Raw genomic sequence first — 24,100 nt, forward strand, 5'->3', positions numbered from 1 at the left:
CAGCCAACGAGAGGGTCACCCACCCACTCTCTCTCTCTCTCTCTCCCTCTCTCCCCTCCCATGCTCTCAGTTGCCAACCTCCCAGTTCTTGTTTGAACTGAGCAAGAAGCAGGTGAGCGGGGCAGGAAGAGGCGCTAAGACGGGGACAGGCATGGCCAGGGGCAGTCCTGGGACAGCACCACAGGCTCTGTGAGTCATGTTCAGTTGAATGCCCTCATGAGTATTAACAGAAGAGCACCATATACATATGCACACATACACTCTAACATGTCGCTCTCTCCTCAGCTCAGCCCAATGGTCTCTGATGGTTCTGTCTGGCCAGCCCTTAGGTGGAGAAACACCTGATCATCAATATAGGCACACGTAAGTACAAATGCACATACGTTTCCATAGACGGGATAAACAAATGGGAATATTGATATTGAGTTAGCGGTAGACATGTGAGATTCATAAGACGCATCACTGACGCCAGTGACGCCACAATATCAGGGAAATTGAGCAATTGCTTCCCTGTAGTGCAAACTTGCAAGATTCGCTCAGTTATTAACCCTTCTTGCCTTTTTTGTTGTTGGTTTTCTCTCTCCTCCTTCCTCTCTGTGCAGTTCTCCTGTGTGCTGAGCCGCTATCCCATGTATTGCCACTGCTGACAGGGTAGAGCTCAGCCCCATGCAGAAGTGAGTGATGAGGAGAGGTAAGATCATTTTCCCGTTTTTTTTCCCTCCAGTTTTAGGAACCGTCTCAAGAATGTGTTCCCCACTTTTATGCCTTTAAATCAGGGTTGGAGTATTCCAGGTGTGTGGCCATGGCCATGAACATCAGTAGAGGAGGGAACCAAGTGTCTCATTCTCTCTCCACAGTTGTGTGGTTGTAACCCCCCACTAGCTACATATTCATTCAATCTTTATTTAACCTCGTGAATCAATTGAGAGTAATCTCTCATTTACAATGACGTATAATCACTCTATATTTGAACTTGTACTACAGGTGAGATAATCCTTTTTAATGGTCTCTCTCATTGCTGTGCAAGACTTGGGTGTTCTCCTGCTCTGAGTGCCCATTCTCCTATACCTCCCAGATCTACCTCCACAAGCACATCAAGAGGAGCCATGACAACCTCTGTCTCTGCTGAGGAACACACAGAGCATTATGAAGTAGCCAGTGCCTTGGCGAAGGTGTTTGAGCAGCAGTCATCAATGGATTAACTCCCAAGACACAAGGAAGAGACAGCGCAACACACGCTATGACTCCAGTGACAAAGGTAATATAATAAAGTGCATTCAACAGTCCCAAAAGAGTACTACTTGAGTTGACTAATCTGAGCTAATTTACCTCTACTATATGTTCCAGTGCCCAGGCAGCCGGTCGGCAGAACTCAGACCAGACCAGCTATGCCAGGTGCCAGAGCCGGAAGGCCTGCTCTGCCAGTTATCAATGCAGGTATCCATGCATGTTTGTGTTGGTGAAATGTCTATGCATATTTGCACACTTACAGTTAACTCAGGACTGTCTGAAGACTCATGTACTCAGTTCACTAATTCGCTCATCTCACATCTCACTACTCGGCAGTAGATGTTCATCGCCCGGGTCCTTTGAGCCAAGGCGCTGTGGGCCCAGGCCCTTCAGCCCTTCAGACGTCCAGGCACGAGCAGCATGCATCAGCGATTAGCACCCCGGCCAGACCAGGTCAGGATCTGACATGTCTCATGTCGAGTTGATTCTTCCCCTTATGCCAGAATCACTACGCCGCCAGCACCATAGTTTCCTGCTCATCCCTTTATCCTCTGGTTTTCAGGTAGTTCTCTGATGCCATCGCCTGTGAGACCAACAGCTCCAGCAGGGTTGCCATCAAGCTCTGCAGATGCTGGTATGCTGAATTTTGTGAACTACTTCATGCTGCATGTAGGGATATACTTTGAGCTGAATATCCATTATGGGACTGTACAATTACTTATAGCCACATCTGTGTTTAATATCCAGACTTCCAGAGGATGATGTGTCAGCAGTTCTCCAGCGTCATGCAGAGTCTGAGGGAGATGGCACAGACAATGATGAGGCTGGAGCAGAGGCTGGAGCAGAGACTGTCCGGCGAGTCTGCAGACAGCTATCGGGGAGCAGTACTGGATGACCTGCACCCTGCTAAAACGGAGGAGGAGCTGCTGGTCTTGGAGGAGCAGCTGAAGGACAAGGATCATCAAAGGAAGATGGTGAGTAACTTCAAGGCAGAACTTTGTTCCTTATTTTTGCAGAGAAGTGTTAAGGAAATGTAAAAGTAAATGATTGTCTTTATGTTTTGCAGACACGATATCTGAGTTCCATTGGCGGCAAAGATCTGCCAGATGTGGTCCGGCGGGTGCTGTCAGCCATTGCCATACACAGTGTGGTGTGTCTACAGCGTCCATGGGAAGAGGGGGAAGAAGCCTCTGAAGAATATGACCCTCTACAATGTCATATTACGTAAGGGATTGTTCATATTTTCGCAAAATAATACATTGTCTTTGCTTCATGCCATGTGCATTGAAACCATTCCCTTTTTGGTTAAAAGGTGCAGTTATGGCCTGTAAGCCAAGCACCACTGTGACGGAGGTGTCTGCCCAGCTGCAGGAGATGCTGAAACATGCCCCTGCTCGATGCAAAAAGGTATGTGATGTCAGGCAGTTAATTTTCTCGTATCCAGTGACATGGCACGCTTCCAATGAACGTATGCGACTTGCTTTTACAGCCATTTCATTATGTCCTTAGGCATCTGCTCCAGCCCAGCTGACCTCCCCAGCCCAGCCCCTGACCGCAGCTCCAGCCCTGACCACAGTGGAGTATTCAGATGAGGATGACCTCTTCTGCCCAGACCCTCGATTCAGATGTGGGTGACCCCCAGCCCGTCTCCCTAAACCTGCCTTTCCAGCCCGCCAGGATGGATGCCTTTTTTGTTAATAGTTTTTGTAAATTTTAACCTTTTTTTTGTGGGATACAACGGTCTGTTCCCGGTCTGCCTGCCACAGAATGCGCACTGTTTCATTTTTGTTTTTAGAACTTTTGCAATTGTCAGATAATGGGTTGCTAGCCAGAGCTTGTACATGCTTTTTTTTTGCTTTTCTGGCTATGCGTAATGTGACAGACCGTAAACCTCATCCTTGTAAATATGTATACTTTTAATTTGTAATGTACTTTGTGTAATAAAATGTTCTATACTGTTCAGTCTTATATTGGTTTGTATCATAATGCTTGCTGCTATATCCCCATATAGCATTAATTCGTTTTTGTACTGGTAAATGCTAAATATAGCCAGTGGTACTGCAAATGCTAAATATAGCCAGTGGTCAGGGTTTAGTAAGTAAGTGACCATATTTGCACCGTGCGAAAAAGACGTGCAGACCAAGTCATATAAATACCTGTAAATCTAGTGTCAGCCAAGTGAGTTTATGACGGAGGTTCCTGCCCACGTTTTTTGCACGCGGCCGCACCGTATTTGCACCGTGCGAAAAAGACGTGCAGACCAAGTCATATAAATACCTGTAAATCTAGTGTCAGCCAGGTGAGTTTATAACGGAGGTTCCTGCCCACGTGATCACGTGCGTTCTTTGCACGCGGCCGCAACTTCGGAATGACGTGTCGTTCTTACGTAGCGTCTACTAAACGGCAGATCTCGCGTTTCCGTAAATGGCCGCGTAATTTCCGCACGCGGCGCACACGAATCGTCACCTATAGCGGCCGTATGTCGAACGTTTGCGCAACCTGCGTGTGTTAGTAGGGATGGCTGGATGACCAGTGAAGTCAGTCAAGGAGGAACCAGTACCGTCTTCAGAGTTTATAAGCTACATGACAAGCGATCAAAGACATCCCTTCTGAGAAACAGTGGCTTGGTATGCTATGGAAGCCCAGAGACAGGATGTACACATCTACTGTAGGTGTTGACTGTAGAAGCGCGCGTCCTCTGAGGTAAATGTGAACGATTTTCTGTGCGCGAGTAGCCTCACGTCACCAGTCTCTCCTAGTGCGCGAGGCTCCGCAACAGTCATGTGACTGAAAACTTTATTTGGTGCAGCGGGGGAGCAACACACAACAAACAGAACGCCGGTCTATGGCATGGATGTGGCGACATCGCACGCATACTTTATTACATGACTCTATTGGTACAATTTACATTTACCCGCCAGCGTAGCGGATAGCCTCCGAAATTTAGTCGCCAAATGGAAATTTTATCCGCCATTGGCGGGTGTTAATTTTCAACCCTGCCTGCAGCCCATAGATTACATGTTTTATAGGGTGTGTTAGGGTACTTATTTTCCAAAGTATGGTACAATGAGGTCTTGGGGCGGGTAAAAGGATCCATGATACGTTTTCATTTGCGTTTATGGTCTTCTAACGTTAGACTAGTCAAGATCCTGCAGTAGCCTATTCATATCTGCCTGGTTAGATTTCTATCTGATGTTGGCTAGCTAATGTTAGCTGGTGGTGTTATTAGCAAGCTGGCTGGATTTGGACCTGATCCAGGGCTCTTGTTCTTGTGCATTCCATTCATTTCAATATGAGAGGTGTGAACGGCCTATTGGTGGTATTTGGCGCAGCTGCACAGCGTCATGAGTTCATTTTCATTGATGAAGCTGGATTCAATCTATCTAAAACCAGGCGTCGGGGCCCAGATGTTACAGGACAAAGAGCTGTTGTGAATGTCCATGGGCAGCGTGGGGGAAATATCACCTTGTGTTCCTGGAAGAAGAATCAGTGTTTTGTGTTGTGTGGGAGCAGGTCTGTGAGCTTCAAGAATGTTAAGTTGGGGGAGGGGGAGAGCCCTTTCCACTAGCCCAGAGAGATAAGGAGGAGGAGGTCTTAAGATGAGGTCATTTTGGCTGAAGTATGAGACTCATTGTTTTCTGACCACACATTTGTACTCTGATATCCCTGCTCTGGAGATCAGACATACCTTGTGAGCTCACAATAAAATCATTTAAACATGCCTTAGTTTACGGAATATAATTACTAGATTGATTATCAACCTGCAAAAACCTAGATATGGCCTTTGAGGGCTGAAAACATTTTCAAGAGGTTCCTACATCTGCAAGGAGTTCTCCATCACCATGCCACCCTAGGTCCATCCAGTACTGCACACATGATCACGTTCTGATGGGGCGGCAGCAGCTCAGGAGGTAGAGTAGCCGTCTGGGAGCCTCCAGTTCAATTCCAGCTATCTCCTCTGCTTCGTTGACGTGTTCTTGAGTAAGACACTAATTTATCCCAAAGAGCAGGCTAACACCAGCTGGCCACCATTGGTGAGTGAATGAGAGAAGATATTGTAAAGCGCTCTATGCTTTAGAAGTGCACTCCACTCACAATGACATATCTGGTGCTCTATATAATGCAGTTGTACAGGATGGAGCAGAGCAGCCCAGGTTTGTTGTCATGTGGGATCATGTTAGTTTCCACCGGGCTGCTCTGGTCTGGGACTGGTTCACCAACCACCATACATAACTTCACAGGTGGATACACCGTTACCCCCTTACTCCCCATTCCTCAGTCCCATTGAGGATTATTTTCACTTTGGTGTTGGAAGGTGTTGAATATTGGTTGATTTTCAGAGAAATATTGGTTTAATATGATCCTGTTAGCTGTTCCTAATTATAATGATTGACCTCTGAGTATGGCTGTAGATGGAGCTTTCTGTAAGAAATGGTGTCCCTCTTCCATAGACTTATGAGATAAAGATGACATTCCATGGCTGGTACACTCTGTGCCAAACAGCAATTGTTGTGGTTAGCGCCAAGGCGGCGTAGGTTGACTTGACAAAACAAGGCCACAGAAGAGACCAGAAAGACAGTCTTATCGGAGAAGAGATGAGGGGGGGGTGGGGGCACTCAAACCACATAAGAACCGTGCTCGAGCTCAGATGATTTGATTTGAGTCCAGACATCATACAGACAGGTCAGCTGTACATTAGACTATATGCCATTGTCTTTTGTATGTTAAACCTTCTGTAATAAACAGCTTTTGATGTCGCTCAAATCCTGTGTTGGAGAGATTCATTTGGAATACACCTAAAGAAGGGACACTGGACTGTGTGGTATTGTGTGAGATCTGGGGCCGTCTTTTATTGTAATCAAAACACAACGCAGAGCTATAAGGACAATAATAAAAGACAACGAAAGTCAACAAAGGTCTATGAACACCAACCAGACACCTGCATGACTCTCCCTGGGAGCAATGGAAGAGGCATGCAGAGACACTGAGGTGGGGTCAGTCCAGGGTTGGATACTGAGGTTGGGTCAGTCCAGGGTTGGATACTGAGGGGGGGTCAGTCCAGGGTTGGATACTGAGGCAGGGTCAGTCCAGGGTTGGATACCGAGGCAGGGTCAGTCCAGGGTTGGATACTGAGGGGGGGTCAGTCCAGGGTTGGATACTGAGGCAGAGTCAGTCCAGGGTTGGATACTGAGGGGGGGTCAGTCCAGGGTTGGATACTGAGGCAGGGTCAGTCCAGGGTTGGATACTGAGGTGGGGTCAGTCCAGGGTTGGATACTGAGGCAGGGTCAGTCCAGGGTTGGATACTGAGGCAGGAACACAAATGAACACACTCTACAGTACCTCTCTCAGGTTACACAATGTTTATTAAAAAGGCTAATGAAAAAAAAATAAAAAAAATAAAAATTCTGAAAAGTTAGTTTAAAATGCCATCCAACCAACGCCAACAGTCACCAACAAATACATTTCCATCCCAGTTTGTATTCCATGTGTGGAGCGCATCCCCTGCTTTTAAAATAATCTCAAATCCAAAATGATACTCTACTTATTCCAATCTCTAATTGCAATCTGCACTGCTGTGATAACAATATTATAGCCTACCATTACTACTGGGAAATACATAAATACAATCACAGAAAAGGAGAGAACATAACAAGCAGAAATACAATCAAAATACCAGCAACAAATAGAAGTCAGTACAAAACTAGTTTGTTTAGACATAACAGAATTGATTTTGCAGAATAAAATAAACTGTAGGCCTACCTATGAAATATACTATAGACTTGTGTTGTATTGCATTTTGATAATGGCTAATGTTAGTTCAGCAATCTAGAACCAAGATTCCTTGCGAATAAAACATGCGCAGAGCACAAATTAATGTTCCTTTTGGTGGGAATAAACCGATAAGCGTATACATGACCCAATATTCGGTTTGGAAAAGGAATAAACCAGGGGACTTATTAGTTTTTTTAATATTTGGAATATGCCCATATTCTGTTTATTCAAACGGTTTATTGATGTTTACATGGCCATTGTCAATATTCCGTTTAAGCAAGGTTTATTGAGTGCATGTTAACGCACTCACTGGTTCACCCGAATAAACCAATTGCTTGTAGAATGATTACAGATCTGACTTCAGAATATTATTCCAGATTAAACTGTACAACATATTTGAGGGGTTCTTTTGCAAAAGCAAACATCTGCTTTTACTGGCCTATTAGGTATCCTAAATCATGTTTGCTCATATCTGTGGTGCGGTTTAAAATAGTAGGCTTATTCATCTCGATGGTGATGTTTTAGAACGACACCATGCGGGACAGACAGTTGGCATATTCGTAAAAACATATTACGTCATAATATGGGAGCTATATCGTGAGGGAATGGATGAAGGACTTAAAACAAACTGATTGTACACAATGATTTTGAACAATACATTGGAACATTTGGACTGTATTTGAGTATTGAATAGAGATATTATTGAAAAAGAAAAGGGCAGGAGTGCTGGGAAGTTCAGACAGGTGTGATCAAGGTGATATTTGCTGTTTGTCGGGAACACAAAAGACTGAGCTAGGGATCCTACCCACACGTGTAGCAGCATACCTCAATATATATCTTATATAGCGATAGCTCAATAAAAAGGTTTAACAAGAAAACTTTTTGCTAGTTTCTTTTAACAAGATAATTGAGGTGTCTACTCTTGTGTAGGTTATGATTTGAAATGTCTTCTTTTTGGGTGGAACCTGCAAACATGGAATACAGTTAAATTCCTCCTACGATATTATCCGCTTGTCTGATTAACTATAGTATACAGTAAGATACTATGTAGCTCAAACTCATGAATCATCTGTTTGATTGTTATAAGGTGAAGTGAACACAGAGTTACAGTGTAGCCCTATTCCTATAGTTTTTTTTTTCCAAAGGCCTCCAGATCTGCCTATTACACTAGAACGCATCGCCGGATTTCAAGCACCAAAACGTAGCCCCGGACGTATCGATCTGCCTCCGGGTTCGAGCCTCATTTTGGCCTCAGTAGTGTAACTGCCAGGCGCAGAGGTAGGTGAAAAAGCAGTAGTGTAATCCAGGCCTAAGGCTAGGGCTATGGGTTCTCTCCTGTATGAACACGCTGGTGTTTCCTGAGATGGTCCGTTTTAATGAAGTTCTTTCCACACTGTTCACAGTGGTATGGCTTCTCTCCTGTATGAACACGCTGGTGTGTCTTTAAATGTCCTGACGTAGTGAAGTTTTTTCTACACTGGACACAGTGGTATGGCTTCTCTCCTGTATGAAAACGCTGGTGTATCTTTAACTCTCCTGACGTAGTGAAGTTCTTCCCACACTGGTCACAGTGGTATGGCTTTTCTCCTGTATGAACACGCTGGTGTATCTTTAACTTTCCTGAGTCAGTGAAGTTCTTCCCACACTGGTCACAGTGGTATGGCTTCTCTCCTGTATGAACACGTTGGTGTTTCTTTAAATGTTCTGACCTAGTGAAGTTCTTTCCACACTGGTCACAGTGGTATGGCTTCTCTCCTGTATGAACACGCTGGTGTGTCTTTAAATATCCTGACCTAGTGAAGTTCTTTCCACACCGGTCACAGTGGTATGGCTTCTCTCCTGTATGAACACGCTGGTGTGTCTTTAACTCTCCTGACGTAGTGAAGTTCTTCCCACACCGGTCACAGTGGTATGGCTTCTCTCCTGTATGAACACGCTGGTGTGTCTTTAAATATCCTGACGTAGTGAAGTTCTTTCCACACCGGTCACAGTGGTATGGCTTCTCTCCTGTATGAACACGCTGGTGTATCTTTAACTCTCCTGACGTAGTGAAGTTCTTTCCACACCGGTCACAGTGGTATGGCTTCTCTCCTGTATGAACACGCTGGTGTATCTTTAACTCTCCTGACGTAGTGAAGTTCTTCCCACACTGGTCACAGTGGTATGGCTTCTCTCCTGTATGGACACGTTGGTGTATCTTCAACTCTCCTGACGTAGTGAAGTTCTTCCCACACCGGTCACAGTGGTATGGCTTCTCTCCTGTATGAACACGCTGGTGTTTCCTTAAATTTCCTGACATAGTGAAGTTCTTCCCACACTGGTCACAGTGGTATGGCTTCTCTCCTGTATGAACACGCTGGTGTTTCTTTAAGTATCCTGACATAGTGAAGTTCTTCCCACACTGGTAACAGTGGTATGGCTTCTCTCCTGTATGAACACGCTGGTGTGTCTTTAAATGTTCTGACGTAGTGAAGTTCTTTCCACACTGGTCACAGTGGTATGGCTTCTCTCCTGTATGAACACGCTGGTGTGTCTTTAAATGTCCTGACGTAGTGAAGTTCTTTCCACACTGGACACAGTGGTATGGCTTCTCTCCTGTATGAACACGCTGATGTGTCTTTAAATCTCCTGACGCAGTAAAGTTCTTTCCACACTGGTCACAGTGGTATGGCTTTTCTCCTGTATGAACACGCTGGTGTATCTTTAACTTTCCTGATTCAGTGAAGTTCTTTCCACACTGGTCACAGTGGTATGGCTTCTCTCCTGTATGAACACGCTGGTGTTTCTTTAAGTCTCCTGAAGTAGTGAAGTTCTTTCCACACTGGTCACAGTGGTATGGCTTCTCTCCTGTATGAACACGCTGGTGTGTCTTTAAGTCTCCTGACGTAGTGAAGTTCTTTCCACACTGGTCACAGTGGTATGGCTTCTCTCCTGTATGAACACGCTGGTGTTTCTTTAAGTCTCCTGACGTAGTGAAGTTCTTCCCACACTGTTCACAGTGATACGGTGTTGGCTTGTCTGTGTCTCTCTGTCTCTGGGCGGGAGCTGGGGTGAGGGGGGTGTTGGAGGTGGTGATAGGGAGTGATTGAGAGGAGGAGAGAATCTCTGGTCTGATCTGTCTGCTCGAGAGACGAAACAGAGAGACGTAGAGGTTGTCATGGCTCCTCTTGAGGTGCTTGTTGAGGTAGATCTGGGAGGTGTAGGTGAATGGGCACACAGAGCAGGAGAACAACTGAGTCTGGGACAAGTCTGACATCACTCCTGGGAGAGTGAAAGAGAAAGAGACAAACATTAAAAAGGATTCTCACACCTGTATTACAAGTGCAAATACTGTATAGTGTTTATACGTATGTAACTAGTGGGGGGCGAAACACGACACCACAACTTCAGATTGAGGACAGGAGAGAGAAAGATATGTAAGAGGTTCCTCTGGCTGAGCTCGAGTGAAGGAGAGCGACAGAGGAGAGAGAGGAGTGAGAAAATGAAAAGAGGAGAAAGGAGAGAAAACAAGCATGAATACATTGAAGCCCACGGCAATAGCTACCTTAGATAGCTAGAGTAAGCTAGCACTCCTAAAGATAAGTCAAGCTACCATGTTCCATGGCAACTAACAGCATTCCATTTTGTTCTGAGCAAGTGTGTCTGCCTAATATTGGCAATTTGCGTGCCTCACAACAGCGATTTGCACAGGCACCATTGCAGTTCATGACATAGTGCCCTCTGTATCGTTGCATCCATGAGTGTCCTGAATTTCACGCTGTATGCCCATGTCTTGCCTGCTGGCTGGCACCATGGGAAAAAGACAGAGGAGAGGAAGGATGGTAGAGGAGAGCTACTTGGACAGCGGTTATTATTATGACCAGCAGACCTCTGGTTCTTTCAGCTTTAAGGAAAGAGGTGGATGAGAGAGAGATGGAGAAGACAGAGGGAAGAAGAGTTGAGGACAGATACCTCTAGCGGTGGTCTTTTCTTCCCAGACGTAGTTGAAGGAGATGCTCTTGTATCTGTACTCCTGTCCGTACCAGACCAGCAGCTCCTTCCCGACAGCCAGCAGCCGCGAAACAGGATCCCTCCACGGTACTGAAACACTACCAGGTTCTGCTCTTCCTCAGTACGGGCACAGTTCACATACCTGGGGGAGAGAGGGGGTGGTTTCATAAGAACAAACAGGTGAGGGAGGGAGAGACAGGAGGAAGGAAGGATGAAGGAAGAGAGGGAGGGAGAAAAAGTGGGTGAGATGTAGGGACTGACTGTATGGAGGGAGGAAGGGAGGGAGGGAAACTTTCAAGACTGGAGAGATGGTTTATTTTGAGTGAGAGCAGCAGAATAGATTCTGGAAATATGAGAAATGAGCATGTGTTCATATTTCTTCACCTGATTGTAATGCCTAATTATTCTACAGTTTACACATGCAAAGATCATCAAAGATGACACGATCTCTAAAAAGCCTGCCTATTGTTGTCCTGTTTTATTGTTCATGAAGTCTTTCCCTTAACATAGCCTTTTAATTTGCATCTCATTGTTTATAGGCCTCTGGATTCATTTCTAGTTGCTTCTCTATGAACTTCCTTCTGTTAGTTCTATCACAGTCCCTTACCATCTCTGGATCCTGCTGTTTCTGTCTCTCTAGTGACATGTTCATATGCGCAGTTTGACTTTTTGATCAGGGGGGCAGTCAGTCCCAGCCTACTTCTAACAATATAGATTAGGCCTACTTCTATCAATATAGATTAGGCCTACTTCTAAAAATATAGATTAGGCCTACTTCTATCAATATAGCCTAGGCCTACTTCTAACAATATAGATTAGGCCTACTTCTAACAATATAGCCTAGGCCTACTTCTATCAATATAGCCTAGGCCTACTTCTATCAATATAGCCTAGGCCTACTTCTAACAATATAGCCTAGGCCTACTTCTAACAATATAGCCTAGGCCTACTTCTAACAATATAGATTAGGCCTTCTTCTATCAATATAGATTAGGCCTACTTCTAAAAATATAGATTAGGCCTACTTCTATCAATATAGCCTATGCCTACTTCTAACAATATAGATTAGGCCTACTTCTAACAATATAGATTAGGCCTACTTCTATCAATATAGCCTAGGCCTACTTCTAACAATATAGCCTAGGCCTACTTCCAACAATATAGCCTAGGCCTACCTCTAACAATATAGATTAGGCCTTCTTCTATCAATATAGATTAGGCCTACTTCTAACAATATAGATTAGGCCTTCTTCTATCAATATAGCCTAGGCCTACTTCTATCAAGATAACCTAGGCCTACTTCTATCAATATAGCCTAGGCCTACTTCTAGCAATATAGCGTGAGCGCAGCCAAATAGATTCTGGAAATCTGAGAAATCAGCATGTGTTCATATTTCTTCACCTGATTGTAATGCCTAATTATTCTACAGTTTACACGCACAAAGTGGAGTCCATCTATTTGTAGGCATCTGGCATGACGTGCACATAGTCCTCCGTGGGAGCAGTGAAAACAAGTGCCAGGGGAATGCTCAAGTCCAAGGCCATGTCAAACATGTACAAATATTGGGATTGCGATACATTTCACAGGAGAGCATATTGAGACTGGTAAGATTACACCCTGTGCTTCCCGTCTCAGTAAAAACTCCACCATACGAGAACAAAGCTGTATATGTACACCAGAGATAGTGTAGGGGTGCTAGGCAAGATGTACACACAAGTCAGTTACAAGGGGCAGACCAGACAGTTGCCATTGATAGTAGTAAGAGGGGAGGGGCCAAATCTCTTGGGGATAAATTGGCTAGAGGCCATTAGGCTAGACTGGAGGGCCATTTTCAGACTACATACAGGTCAGCAGCAGGAGTTGAGTGAGCTACTCTCAACACGGAGAGGTGTTTAAGGTGAGCTGGGCAGTTTAGTGGGAGCTACAGCAAAGATCTCTGTTGACCCCGAGGCCAAGCCAAGGTATTTCAAAGCCAGGCCTCTGCCATATGCCCTCAAGGACAAAGTTGAGACAGAGTTTGTTAGATTAGAGAAGGAAGGCATCATAGAGCCTGTGAGTTCCCGAGTGGGCCGCTCCCATAGTTCCTATACTTAAACCAGACAAAACAACTAGAATATGTGGGGACTATAAAGTTACCGTGAATCCAGTGTCTAAGATAGATAACTACCCAATTCCAAAAACTGAGGACTTGTTGGCAGTACTGGGGGGGGACAGAAATTCACCAAACTAGACATGTCTCAGGCATACCAGCAACTCCCACAGGATGAAGAATCTAAGAAGTTCACAACAATTAACACCCACCGCGGTTTATACCAGTACACCAGGCTACCCTATGGGGTGTAATCAGCCCCAGGCATAGGAGAGAGAAATGTGTCTTCATGGCACCAGAGGTGGTGTACCTGGGATACAGGATCAACGAAAAAGGAATTCATTCCGTAGCAGATAAGTGTTGAATCTGGCTGATTTTCAAAGAAATATTGATTTAATCTGATCCTGTTAGCTATTTCTAAATTATTATGATCGACCTCTGAGTATGGCTGTAGCTGGTGTGTTCTGTAAGAAAACGGTGTCCCTCTTCCATAGACTTATGAGATAAAGATGACATTCTTAGGGCTGGTACATTCTGTGCTAAACAGCAATTGTTGTGGTTAGCGCCGAGGCGGCGTATCTTATCTTGACCAAACAAGGCCACAGAAGAGACGAGAAAGACAGTCTTATCGGAGAAGAGACGAGGGGGGGGGGACACCCGAACCATAAGAACGTTGCAACGAGACCAATGCTTTAATTTGAGTTCAGACAGCATACAGAGAGGTCAAGTGTACATTAGACTTTATGCCATCGTCTTTTGTATGTTAACCCTTCTGGAATAAACAGCTTTTGATGTCGCTCAAATCCTGTGTTGGAGAGATTAATTTGGAATACATCAGAACAAGGAGACACTGGACTGTGTGGTATTGTGTGAGATTAGGGGACGTCTTTTATTGTAATCAAAACACAACGCAGAGCTTAATAAGGACAATGATAAAAGACAACGAAAGTCAACACAAGGTACAGGCCATTGCAAGCGCTCCACAGCCAAATGACCAGACACAGTTGAAGTACTTCTTGGGCTTCATGCTTAACTACAGTAGGACCCCACTAATCCCAACTTCAGAGATCCCAACCTCCCGGTCTACCGGACAGGCTTAAAAAACTTTTATTTTTAGCCTGCTATCTGGTTACTGGTGGGATTTTCATTACAGTACTGTACTTAAATCTGTCATAGTAAACATGTACTGTATCCTACTGTGAATAAAAACTGAACTGTATGTAGACCTACATGTTGCCTGTAGGCTGTAGCCTATTGTCACGTTTCATTTCTTTGTTACTCTAAAGCGGGAAAATGTCGAGCACAAAACGCAAACAAGTCGTACGAAGTACTGTATTTGATCAAAGCACGCACTCAAGTGGAAATTTGTTTATTTTATTATAGGCTATGCTATATGAGTTTAGTTGGCCATTTGATTGCAATTTTGATGCATTTTCACAAGTAATTAAGGGTATTTATCGGTGTATTATGAGTCTATATGAAACAAGTATACCACTTATTGAATTTGGTGCATTTTAACATACGTTTCAGTCATCCGGACATTTCAAGAGATACGAACGACCTTCGGTCCCGTTGGGTTCGGATAAGTGGGGTCCTACTGTACTACTTCCTTCTAGTCTAATAAACATGATGAATCACTTGAATATCTTTCCTACCTTGTAATTTCTTCGGAAAATGATATTTAGCTAATGTTTTGAAAACAACAAAGATGTGTGAAGCGTCACCATTATGTGCTCCACGTATTGACGCAATGACGTAGTACGCGATTTTCGGGGACCACCTCAAATTTGCTCTAGAGCGCATACTAATGGTCAAAAACTACATTGGATAACTTTTAAGGAGTAGTAAAGGGAAAAATCATGTTTAGCCTTGTTTTAAGGTTACTTATGATCATATACAAGAGTTTAACATTTTTTGAATGATTTTCCACAGTGCTATCCCACATCCATTGTATGACCAAAGCGGTGGTAGAGCAATTATCACACTTTCTCAAAAGTGCTAGTTTTGTCAACTTTTTGATCTGAACCATTGTATATGATCATAAGTAACCTTAAAACGGGGCTAAACATGATTTTTCCCTTTACTACTCCTTTAAGAAATTCCACCAGTATCTGTTTGGGAAACACTGCACCATTGTGACAGACCACAAACCGCTGCTGGACCTCCTGGGAGAGTAAAGGCATCCCACACCTCGCCGCAGCCAGAATGCAAAGATGGGCACTGATTTTGGCAGCTTATGAGTACACCTTGGAGTATAAGGAGGGCTCAAAACACGGGAACGCGGATGCACTGAGCAGGCTCCCCCTGCCGATCACGTCCGCTGCCACACCACGGGAAGAAGAGGTGGTAATGCTCATGGAGCACATGAATGGCACACTACAGTTAACGCAGATATGGGAGGGGACCCGGCGAGACCCCATTCTGTCCAGAGTACATCAGGCTCTGCTGCAGGACTCCTGGCCCTCAGAGTACTGCAACAACCCAGAAATGCAGCCATACATAAGAAAAAAGGAAGTGAGCGTGGAGGAGGGGTGCATACTGTGGGGAAGTAGAGTGATAATCCCACCTCAAGGAAGACGAATCATGATTGAGGAGCTTCATGAAGCTCATCCGGGGGTCCGAGGGTGTCATTAATGAAGTCTTTGGCCCGCAGCTACGTATGGTGGACAAACATGGACGGGGATTTAGAGTCCGCTGTGCGGGAATGTCATGCATGTCAGTCCTACCAAGCCACCCCTGCAACAGCACCGCTACACCTGTGGGAGTGGCCAGACCAACCATGGATGAAGCTGCCTCTGGACTTCTCTGGGCCAGTATTGGGGAATATGCTCCTCATCGTCGTAGATGCCTATTCAAAATGGATCGAGGCTCACCCAATGTCGTCTATTACTTCATCCATGACTATCGAGAGACCGAGAAGCATTTTTGCCACCCCTGCAGTGATTGTCAGTGATAATGGGACTAGTCTGGTCAGTGCAGAGTTCAAGAACTTCCTACAAAAGAATGGCATACAGCATGTCACAACAGCACCATACCACCCGTCCTCAAATGGCTGTGCAGAGCGGGCGGTGCGGGCGGTCAAGGAGGGACTCAAGAAGGTGGGGGAAGGTAATCTGGAGACAAAGCTATCCAGGTTCCTGTTCAAGTACAGATCAACCCCCCAGACCACCATGGGAGCCACGCCAGCTGAGCTGCTCATGAACCGCAGGATCAGGTCTCGGCTAGATCAGGTGCGTCCCTCGCTATTTACAAGTGTCTGATTCAGTCTATGTGAGGGGATACTCAGGTCAAGGTCAACTTTATTTATAAAGCACGTTTAAAATCAACCGAAGTTGCACCAAAGTGCTGTACAATATATAAAACTAGAAAGTACATTTCCTGGAGAAAATGTGAGGTGGGCTAGCTGCTGCAGCTGTATGTAACAGCTACTGCTAGAACTACTATGGACCAGGCAATCTCCATGCACCCACCAGCGAAGACCGTGGGTCTCTACCCCACTCTATAACGTGTTTGTTATAAGTACTACACTCAAAAATAGATAAGACCACTCATCATAACTCATAGTTTTATTGAGTTCAATAGCTGAAAGAGGAGAAAAGGAAGGAGGAAAGGAAGGATGGAAGGAAGAAAGGAAAGAAAGGATGGAAGTAAGGGAAGGAAGGAAGGAAGGAAGGCAAATGAATGAAGGATCGAAGGAAAGAAAGAAAGAAGGAAGGGAAGGAAGGAAGGAAAGAAAGAAAGAAGGAAAGAAGGATGGAAGGAAGGGATGGAAGGAAGGAACGATGGAAGGAAAGAGAAAGAAGGAAGGGAAGGATGGAAGGAAGGAAAGCGAGGAAAGAAAGCAAGAAGGAAGGAAGGAAGGAAAGAAGGAAAGAAGGAAGGAAGGGAAGGAAGGAAAGAAAGAAAGAAAGAAAGAAGGATGGAAGTAAGGGAAGGAAGGATGGAAGGACGGGAGGGAAGGAAGGAAGGATGGAAGGAAGGAAGGAGGAAAAGGAAATGAATGAAGGATCGAAGGAAAGAAAGAAAGAAGGAAGGGAAGGAAGGATGGAAGGAAGGAAGGAAAGGAAATGAATGAAGGATCGAAGGAAAGAAAAAAAAAGAAGGATGGAAGGAAGGAAGGATGGAAGGAAGGAAGGAAAGGAGGAAGGATGGAAAGAAGGAAGGGAAGGAAGGAAGGAAAGAAAGAAAGAAGGAAAGAAGGATGGAAGGAAGGGATGGAAGGAAGGAACGATGGAAGGAAAGAGAAAGAAGGAAGGGAAGGATGGAAGGAAGGAAAGCGAGGAAAGAAAGCAAGAAGGAAGGAAGGAAGGAAAGAAGGAAAGAAGGAAGGAAGGGAAGGAAGGAAAGAAAGAAAGAAGGATGGAAGTAAGGGAAGGAAGGATGGAAGGACGGGAGGGAAGGAAGGAAGGATGGAAGGAAGGATGGAAGGAAGGAGGAAAAGGAAATGAATGAAGGATTGAAGGAAAGAAAGAAAGAAGGAAGGGAAGGAAGGATGGAAGGAAGGAAGGAAAGGAAATGAATGAAGGATCGAAGGAAAGAAAAAAAAAGAAGGATGGAAGGAAGGAAGGATGGAAGGAAGGAAGGAAAGGAGGAAGGATGGAAGGAAGAAAGGAAAGAAAGAAGGATGGAAGGGAAGGAAGGATGGAAGGAAGGAAAGAAAGAGGGAAGGAAGGATGGAAGGAAGGATGGAAGGAAAGAAGGATGGAAGGAAGGAACGATGGAAGGAAGGAAGGAAAGCAAGGAAAGAGAAAGAAAGCAAGAAGGAAGGAAGGAATGGAAGGAAGAATGGAAGGAAGGAAGGAAGGAAGGAAAGAAAGAAGGAAGGGAAGGATGGAAGGAAGGAAAGCGAGGAAAGAAAGAAAGAAAGCAAGAAGGAAGGAAGGAAAGAAGAAAAGAAGGAAGGAAGGGAAGGAAGGAAAGAAAGAAAGAAGGATGGAAGTAAGGGAAGGAAGGATGGAAGGACGGGAGGGAAGGAAGGATGGAAGGAAGGAAGGAAGGATGGAAGAAAGGAAAGAAAGAAAGAAGGAAGGATGGAAGGAAAGGAATGAAGGATCGAAGGAAAGGAAGAAAGAAGGAAGGAAGGAAGGATGGATGGATGGAAGGAAGGAAAGAAAGAAAGGAGGAAGGAAGGAAAGAAAGGAGGAAGGATGGAAGGAAGGAAGGATGGATGGAAGGAAGGGAAGGATGGATGGAAGGAAGGAAGGATGTAAGGTAGGAAGGAAGGAAAGAAGGAAGGATGGAAGGAAGGGAAGGATGGAAGGAAGGAAGGAAGGATGGAAGGAAGGAAGGAAGGAAAGAAGGAAGGGAAGGAAGGATGGAAGGAAGGAAAGAAAGCAAGAAGGAAGGAATGGAAGGAAGGATGGAAGGAAGAAAGGAAGGATGGATGGAAGTAAGGGAAGGAAGGATTGAAGGACGGGAGGGAAGGAAGGATGGAAGGAAGGAAGGATGGAAGAAAGGAAAGGAAGGAAGGAAAGGAAGGAAAGGAAGGAAGGATGGAAGAAAGGAGGAAAAGGAAATGAATGAAGGATCAAAGGAAAGAAAGAAAGAAGGAAGGGAAGGGAGGATGGAAGGAAGGAAGGAAAGAAGGAAAGAAGGAAGGAAGGGAAGGAAGGAAAGAAAGAAAGAAGGATGGAAGTAAGGGAAGGAAGGATGGAAGGACGGGAGGGAAGGAAGGATGGAAGGAAGGAAGGAAGGATGGAAGAAAGGAAAGAAAGAAGGATGGAAGGAAAGGAATGAAGGATCGAAGGAAAGGAAGAAAGAAGGAAGGAAGGAAGGAAGGATGGATGGATGGAAGGAAAGAAAGAAAGGAGGAAGGAAGGAAAGAAAGGAGGAAGGATGGAAGGAAGGAAGGAAAGAAGGAAGGAAGGATGGATGGAAGGAAGGGAAGGATGGATGGAAGGAAGGAAGGATGTAAGGTAGGAAGGAAGGAAAGAAGGATGGAAGGAAGGAAGGAAGGATGGAAGGAAGGGAAGGAAGGATGGAAGGAAGGAAAGAAAGCAAGAAGGAAGGAATGGAAGGAAGGATGGAAGGAAGAAAGGAAGGATGGAAGGAAGGAAAGGAAGGAAGGATGGAAGTAAGGGAAGGAAGGATTGAAGGACGGGAGGGAAGGAAGGATGGAAGGAAGGATGGAAGTAAGGAAAGGAAGGAAGGAAAGGAAGGAAAGGAAGGAAGGATGGAAGGAAGGAGGAAAAGGAAATGAATGAAGGATCGAAGGAAAGAAAGAAAGAAGGAAGGGAAGGAAGGATGGAAGGAAGGAAGGAAAGGAAATGAATGAAGGATCGAAGGAAAGAAAAAAAAAGAAGGATGGAAGGAAGGAAGGATGGAAGGAAGGAAAGAAAGGAGGAAGGATGGAAGGAAGAAAGGAAAGAAAGAAGGATGGAAGGGAAGGAAGGATGGAAGGAAGGAAAGAAAGAGGGAAGGAAGGATGGAAGGAAGGATGGAAGGAAAGAAGGATGGAAGGAAGGAAGGAACGATGGAAGGAAGGAAGGAAAGCAAGGAAAGAGAAAGAAAGCAAGAAGGAAGGAAGGAATGGAAGGAAGAATGGAAGGATGGAAGGAAGAAAGGAAGGAAGGAAAGGAAGGATGGAAGGAAGGAAAGGAAGGAAAGATGGAAGGAAGGATGGAAGGAAGGAAAGAAAGATGGAAGGAAGGGAAGGAAGGAAACGAAGGAAATGAAGGAAGGATGGAAGGAAGGAAAGAAAGAAAGAAAGAAGGAAGGATGGAAGGAAAGGAATGAAGGATCGAAGGAAAGGAAGAAAGAAGGAAGGAAGGATGGATGGAAGGAAAGAAAGGAGGAAGGAAGGAAAGAAAGGAGGAAGGAAGGAAAGAAAGGAGGAAGGATGGAAGGAAGGAAGGAAAGAAGGATGGAAGTAAGGAAGGAAGGATGGAAAGAAAGAAGGAAGGAAGGATGGAAGGAAGGGAAGGATGGAAGGAAGGAAGGATGTAAGGTAGGAAGGAAGGAAAGAAGGAAGGAAGGAAGGAAGGAAGGAAGGAAGGAAGGAAGGAAGGAAGGAAGGAAGGAAAGAAAGAAGGAAGGGAAGGAAGGATGGAAGGAAGGAAAGAAAGCAAGCAGGAAGGAATGGAAGGAAGGAAGGAAGGATGGAAGGAAGGAAGAAAGGATGGAAGGAAGGAAAGGAAGGAAGGAAGGAAGGATGGATGGATGGAAGGAAGGAATTAATGAATGAATATGAATGCTACCACAGTAGTCAATAAAGGGTGCCTGTACAGAGAGCATGCACAATATGTTCCCCAAATTCAAATCCCAACTGACACTGAGCATCCTCTCATTCACTTGTCCACTTGACCATTCACATGCACCCAACCGTGAAAACGGCGTCTTTAGCCAACTCAGGGTCTGAGATGTGGGGACGGTGGCATGGATAGTGGCATGGTGGCGAGACTCCGCCGCCTCAGGTCAGAGGTTGTGGGGGGCAGGTCAGTGATTGCCAGGCCATCCCCATGCACCCCTCATTGGAGACCATGTGTCTATAGCCCACCCCGGGCGGAGCAGTAGCTGTGGAGGTGTTGCAGTAGGTGTTTGTTATAAGTACTGCTAGTACTACACTCAAAAATAGATAAGACCACTCATCATAACTCAGTTTTATTGAGTTCAATAGCTGAAAGAGGAGAAAATATAATAATATGAGTTTGCAGCCTGAAAAAGAGTGTCATTGAAAGAAAGAAAGAAAGAAAGAAAGAGGGCAGGTCAGTGATTGCCAGGCCATCCCCATGCACCCCTCATTGGAGACCATGTGTCTATAGCCCACCCCGGGCGGAGCAGTAGCTGTGGAGGTGTTGCAGTAGGTGTTTGTTATAAGTACTGCTAGTACTACACTCAAAAATAGGTAAGACCACTCAACATAACTCAGTTTTATTGAGTTCAATAGCTGAAAGAGGAGAAAATATAATATGAGTTTGCAGCCTGAAAAAGAGTGTCATTGAAAGAAAGAAAGAAAGAAAGAAAGAAAGAAAGAGAGAAAGAAAGCAAGAAGGAAGAATGGAAGGATGGAAGGAAGGAAGGAAGGAAGGAAGGAAGGAAGGAAGGAAGGAAGGAAAGGAAGGATGGAAGGAAGGAAAGGAAGGAAAGGAAGGAAAGATGGAAGGAAGGATGGAAGGAAGGAAAGAAAGATGGAAGGAAGGGAAGGAAGGAAATGAAGGAAATGAAGGAAGGATGGAAGGAAGGAAAGAAAGAAAGAAGGAAGGATGGAAGGAAAGGAAGAAAGAAGGAAGGAAGGATGGATGGATGGAAGGAAAGAAAGGAGGAAGGAAGGAAAGAAAGGAGGAAGGAAGGAAAGAAAGGAGGAAGGATGGAAGGAAGGAAGGAAAGAAGGATGGATGGAAGGAAGGATGGAAGAAAGGGAAGGATGGAAGGAAGAAAGGAAGGATGTAAGGTAGGAAGGAAGGAAAGAAGGAAGGATGGAAGGAAGGGAAGGATGGAAGGAAGGATGGAAGGAAGGAAGGAAGGAAAGAAGGAAAGAAAGAAGGAAGGGAAGGAAGGATGGAAGGAAGGAAAGAAAGCAAGCAGGAAGGAATGGAAGGAAGGAAGGAAGGAAGGATGGAAGGAAGGAAGGAAGAAAGGAAGGATGGAAGGAAGGAAAGGAAGGAAGGAAGGAAGGAAGGAAGGAAGGATGGATGGATGGAAGGAAGGAATTAATGAATGAATATGAATGCTACCACAGTAGTCAATAAAGGGTGCCTGTACAGAGAGCATGCACAATATATGTTCCCCAAATTCAAATCCCAACTGACACTGAGCATCCTCTCATTCACTTGTCCACTTGACCATTCACATGCACCCAACCGTGAAAACGGCGTCTTTAGCCAACTCAGGGTCTGAGATGTGGGGACGGTGGCATGGATAGTGGCATGGTGGCGAGACTCCGCCGCCTCAGGTCAGAGGTTGTGGGGGGCAGGTCAGTGATTGCCAGGCCATCCCCATGCACCCCTCATTGGAGACCATGTGTCTATAGCCCACCCCGGGCGGAGCAGTAGCTGTGGAGGTGTTGCAGTAGGTGTTTGTTATAAGTACTGCTAGTACTACACTCAAAAATAGATAAGACCACTCATCATAACTCAGTTTTATTGAGTTCAATAGCTGAAAGAGGAGAAAATATAATAATATGAGTTTGCAGCCTGAAAAAGAGTGTCATTGAAAGAAAGAAAGAAAGAAAGAGGGCAGGTCAGTGATTGCCAGGCCATCCCCATGCACCCCTCATTGGAGACCATGTGTCTATAGCCCACCCCGGGCGGAGCAGTAGCTGTGGAGGTGTTGCAGTAGGTGTTTGTTATAAGTACTGCTAGTACTACACTCAAAAATAGATAAGACCACTCATCATAACTCAGTTTTATTGAGTTCAATAGCTGAAAGAGGAGAAAATATAATAATATGAGTTTGCAGCCTGAAAAAGAGTGTCATTGAAAGAAAGAAAGAAAGAAAGAAGGAAGGAAATGAAGGAAGGAAATGAAGGAAGAAAGGAAAGGAAGGATGGAAGGAAGAAAGGAAAGGAAGGAAGGAAAGAAAGAAGGGGACGGTGGCATGGATAGTGGCATGGTGGCGAGACTCCGCCGCCTCAGGTCAGAGGTTGTGGGGGGCAGGTCAGTGATTGCCAGGCCATCCCCATGCACCCCTCATTGGAGACCATGTGTCTATAGCCCACCCCGGGCGGAGCAGTAGCTGTGGAGGTGTTGCAGTAGGTGTTTGTTATAAGTACTGCTAGTACTACACTCAAAAATAGATAAGACCACTCATCATAACTCAGTTTTATTGAGTTCAATAGCTGAAAGAGGAGAAAATATAATAATATGAGTTTGCAGCCTGAAAAAGAGTGTCATTGAAAGAAAGAAAGAAAGAAAGAGGGCAGGTCAGTGATTGCCAGGCCATCCCCATGCACCCCTCATTGGAGACCATGTGTCTATAGCCCACCCCGGGCGGAGCAGTAGCTGTGGAGGTGTTGCAGTAGGTGTTTGTTATAAGTACTGCTAGTACTACACTCAAAAATAGATAAGACCACTCATCATAACTCAGTTTTATTGAGTTCAATAGCTGAAAGAGGAGAAAATATAATAATATGAGTTTGCAGCCTGAAAAAGAGTGTCATTGAAAGGAAGAAAGAAAGAAAGAAAGAAAGAAAGAAAGAAAGAAAGAAAGAAAGAAGGAAATGAAGGAAGGAAATGAAGGAAGAAAGGAAAGGAAGGATGGAAGGAAGAAAGGAAAGGAAGGAAGGAAAGAAAGGAAATGAATGAAGGATCGAAGGAAAGAAAGAAAGAAGGAAGGGAAGGAAGGAAGGAGAGAAAGGAGGAAGGAAGGATGGAAGGAAAGGAGGAAGGAAGGAAGGAAAGTAGGATGGAAGGAAAGAAGGATGGAAGGAAGGGATGGAAGGAAGGAACGATGGAAGGAAGGAAGATGGAAGGACGGGAGGGAAGGAAGGATGGAAGGAAGGATGGATGGAAGGAAGGAAATGAAGGAAGAAAGGAAAGGAAGGATGGAAGGAAGAAAGGAAAGGAAGGAAGGAAAGAAAGGGAAATTAATGAAGGATCGAAGGAACGAAAGAAAGAAGGAAGGATGGAAGGAAGGAAAGAAAGGAGGAAGGAAGGAAGGAAAGGATGGAAGGAAGGAAAAAAGGAAGGATGGAAGGATGGAAGGAAAGAAGGATGGAAGGAAGGGATGGAAGGAAGGAACGATGGAAGGAAAGAGAAAGAAGGAAGGGAAGGATGGAAGGAAGGAAGGAAATAAAGCAAGAAGGAAGGAATGGAAGGAAGGAAGGATGGAAGGATGGAAGGATGGAAGGAAGGAAAGAAGGAAGGAAGGAAGGAAGGAAAGGAAGGAAGGAATTAATGAATGAATATGAATGCTACCACAGTAGTCAATAAAGGGTGCCTGTACAGAGAGCATGCACAATATATGTTCCCCAAATTCAAATCCCAACTGACACTGAGCATCCTCTCATTCACTTGTCCACTTGACCATTCACATGCACCCAACCGTGAAAACGGCATCTTTAGCCAACTCAGGGTCTGAGA

General features: G+C 44.9%; 1 protein-coding gene across 1 annotated transcript in view; it reads left to right on the plus strand.

Annotated features, from left to right (window-relative positions):
- Positions 1–735: 735 nt before the first annotated feature.
- LOC311307590 (uncharacterized protein) overlaps positions 736–24,100 on the plus strand; it is a gene marked incomplete at its 3' end in the record, with an annotated part of 56,466 nt that continues 33,101 nt past the window's right edge. The window contains exons 1-5 of the mRNA XM_084436415.1: positions 736–1,258; positions 1,348–1,437; positions 1,567–1,683; positions 1,793–1,864; positions 1,978–2,159. Coding sequence (XP_084292541.1) covers positions 1,389–1,437; positions 1,567–1,683; positions 1,793–1,864; positions 1,978–2,159 — 420 coding nt within the window. The 5' untranslated portion in view covers positions 736–1,258; positions 1,348–1,388. The remainder of the gene's footprint in view (positions 1,259–1,347; positions 1,438–1,566; positions 1,684–1,792; positions 1,865–1,977; positions 2,160–24,100) is intronic.

Source organism: Borostomias antarcticus (genome assembly GCF_949987555.1).
Source record: "Borostomias antarcticus genome assembly, chromosome: 1".
Lineage (NCBI taxonomy): Eukaryota > Metazoa > Chordata > Actinopteri > Stomiiformes > Stomiidae > Borostomias > Borostomias antarcticus.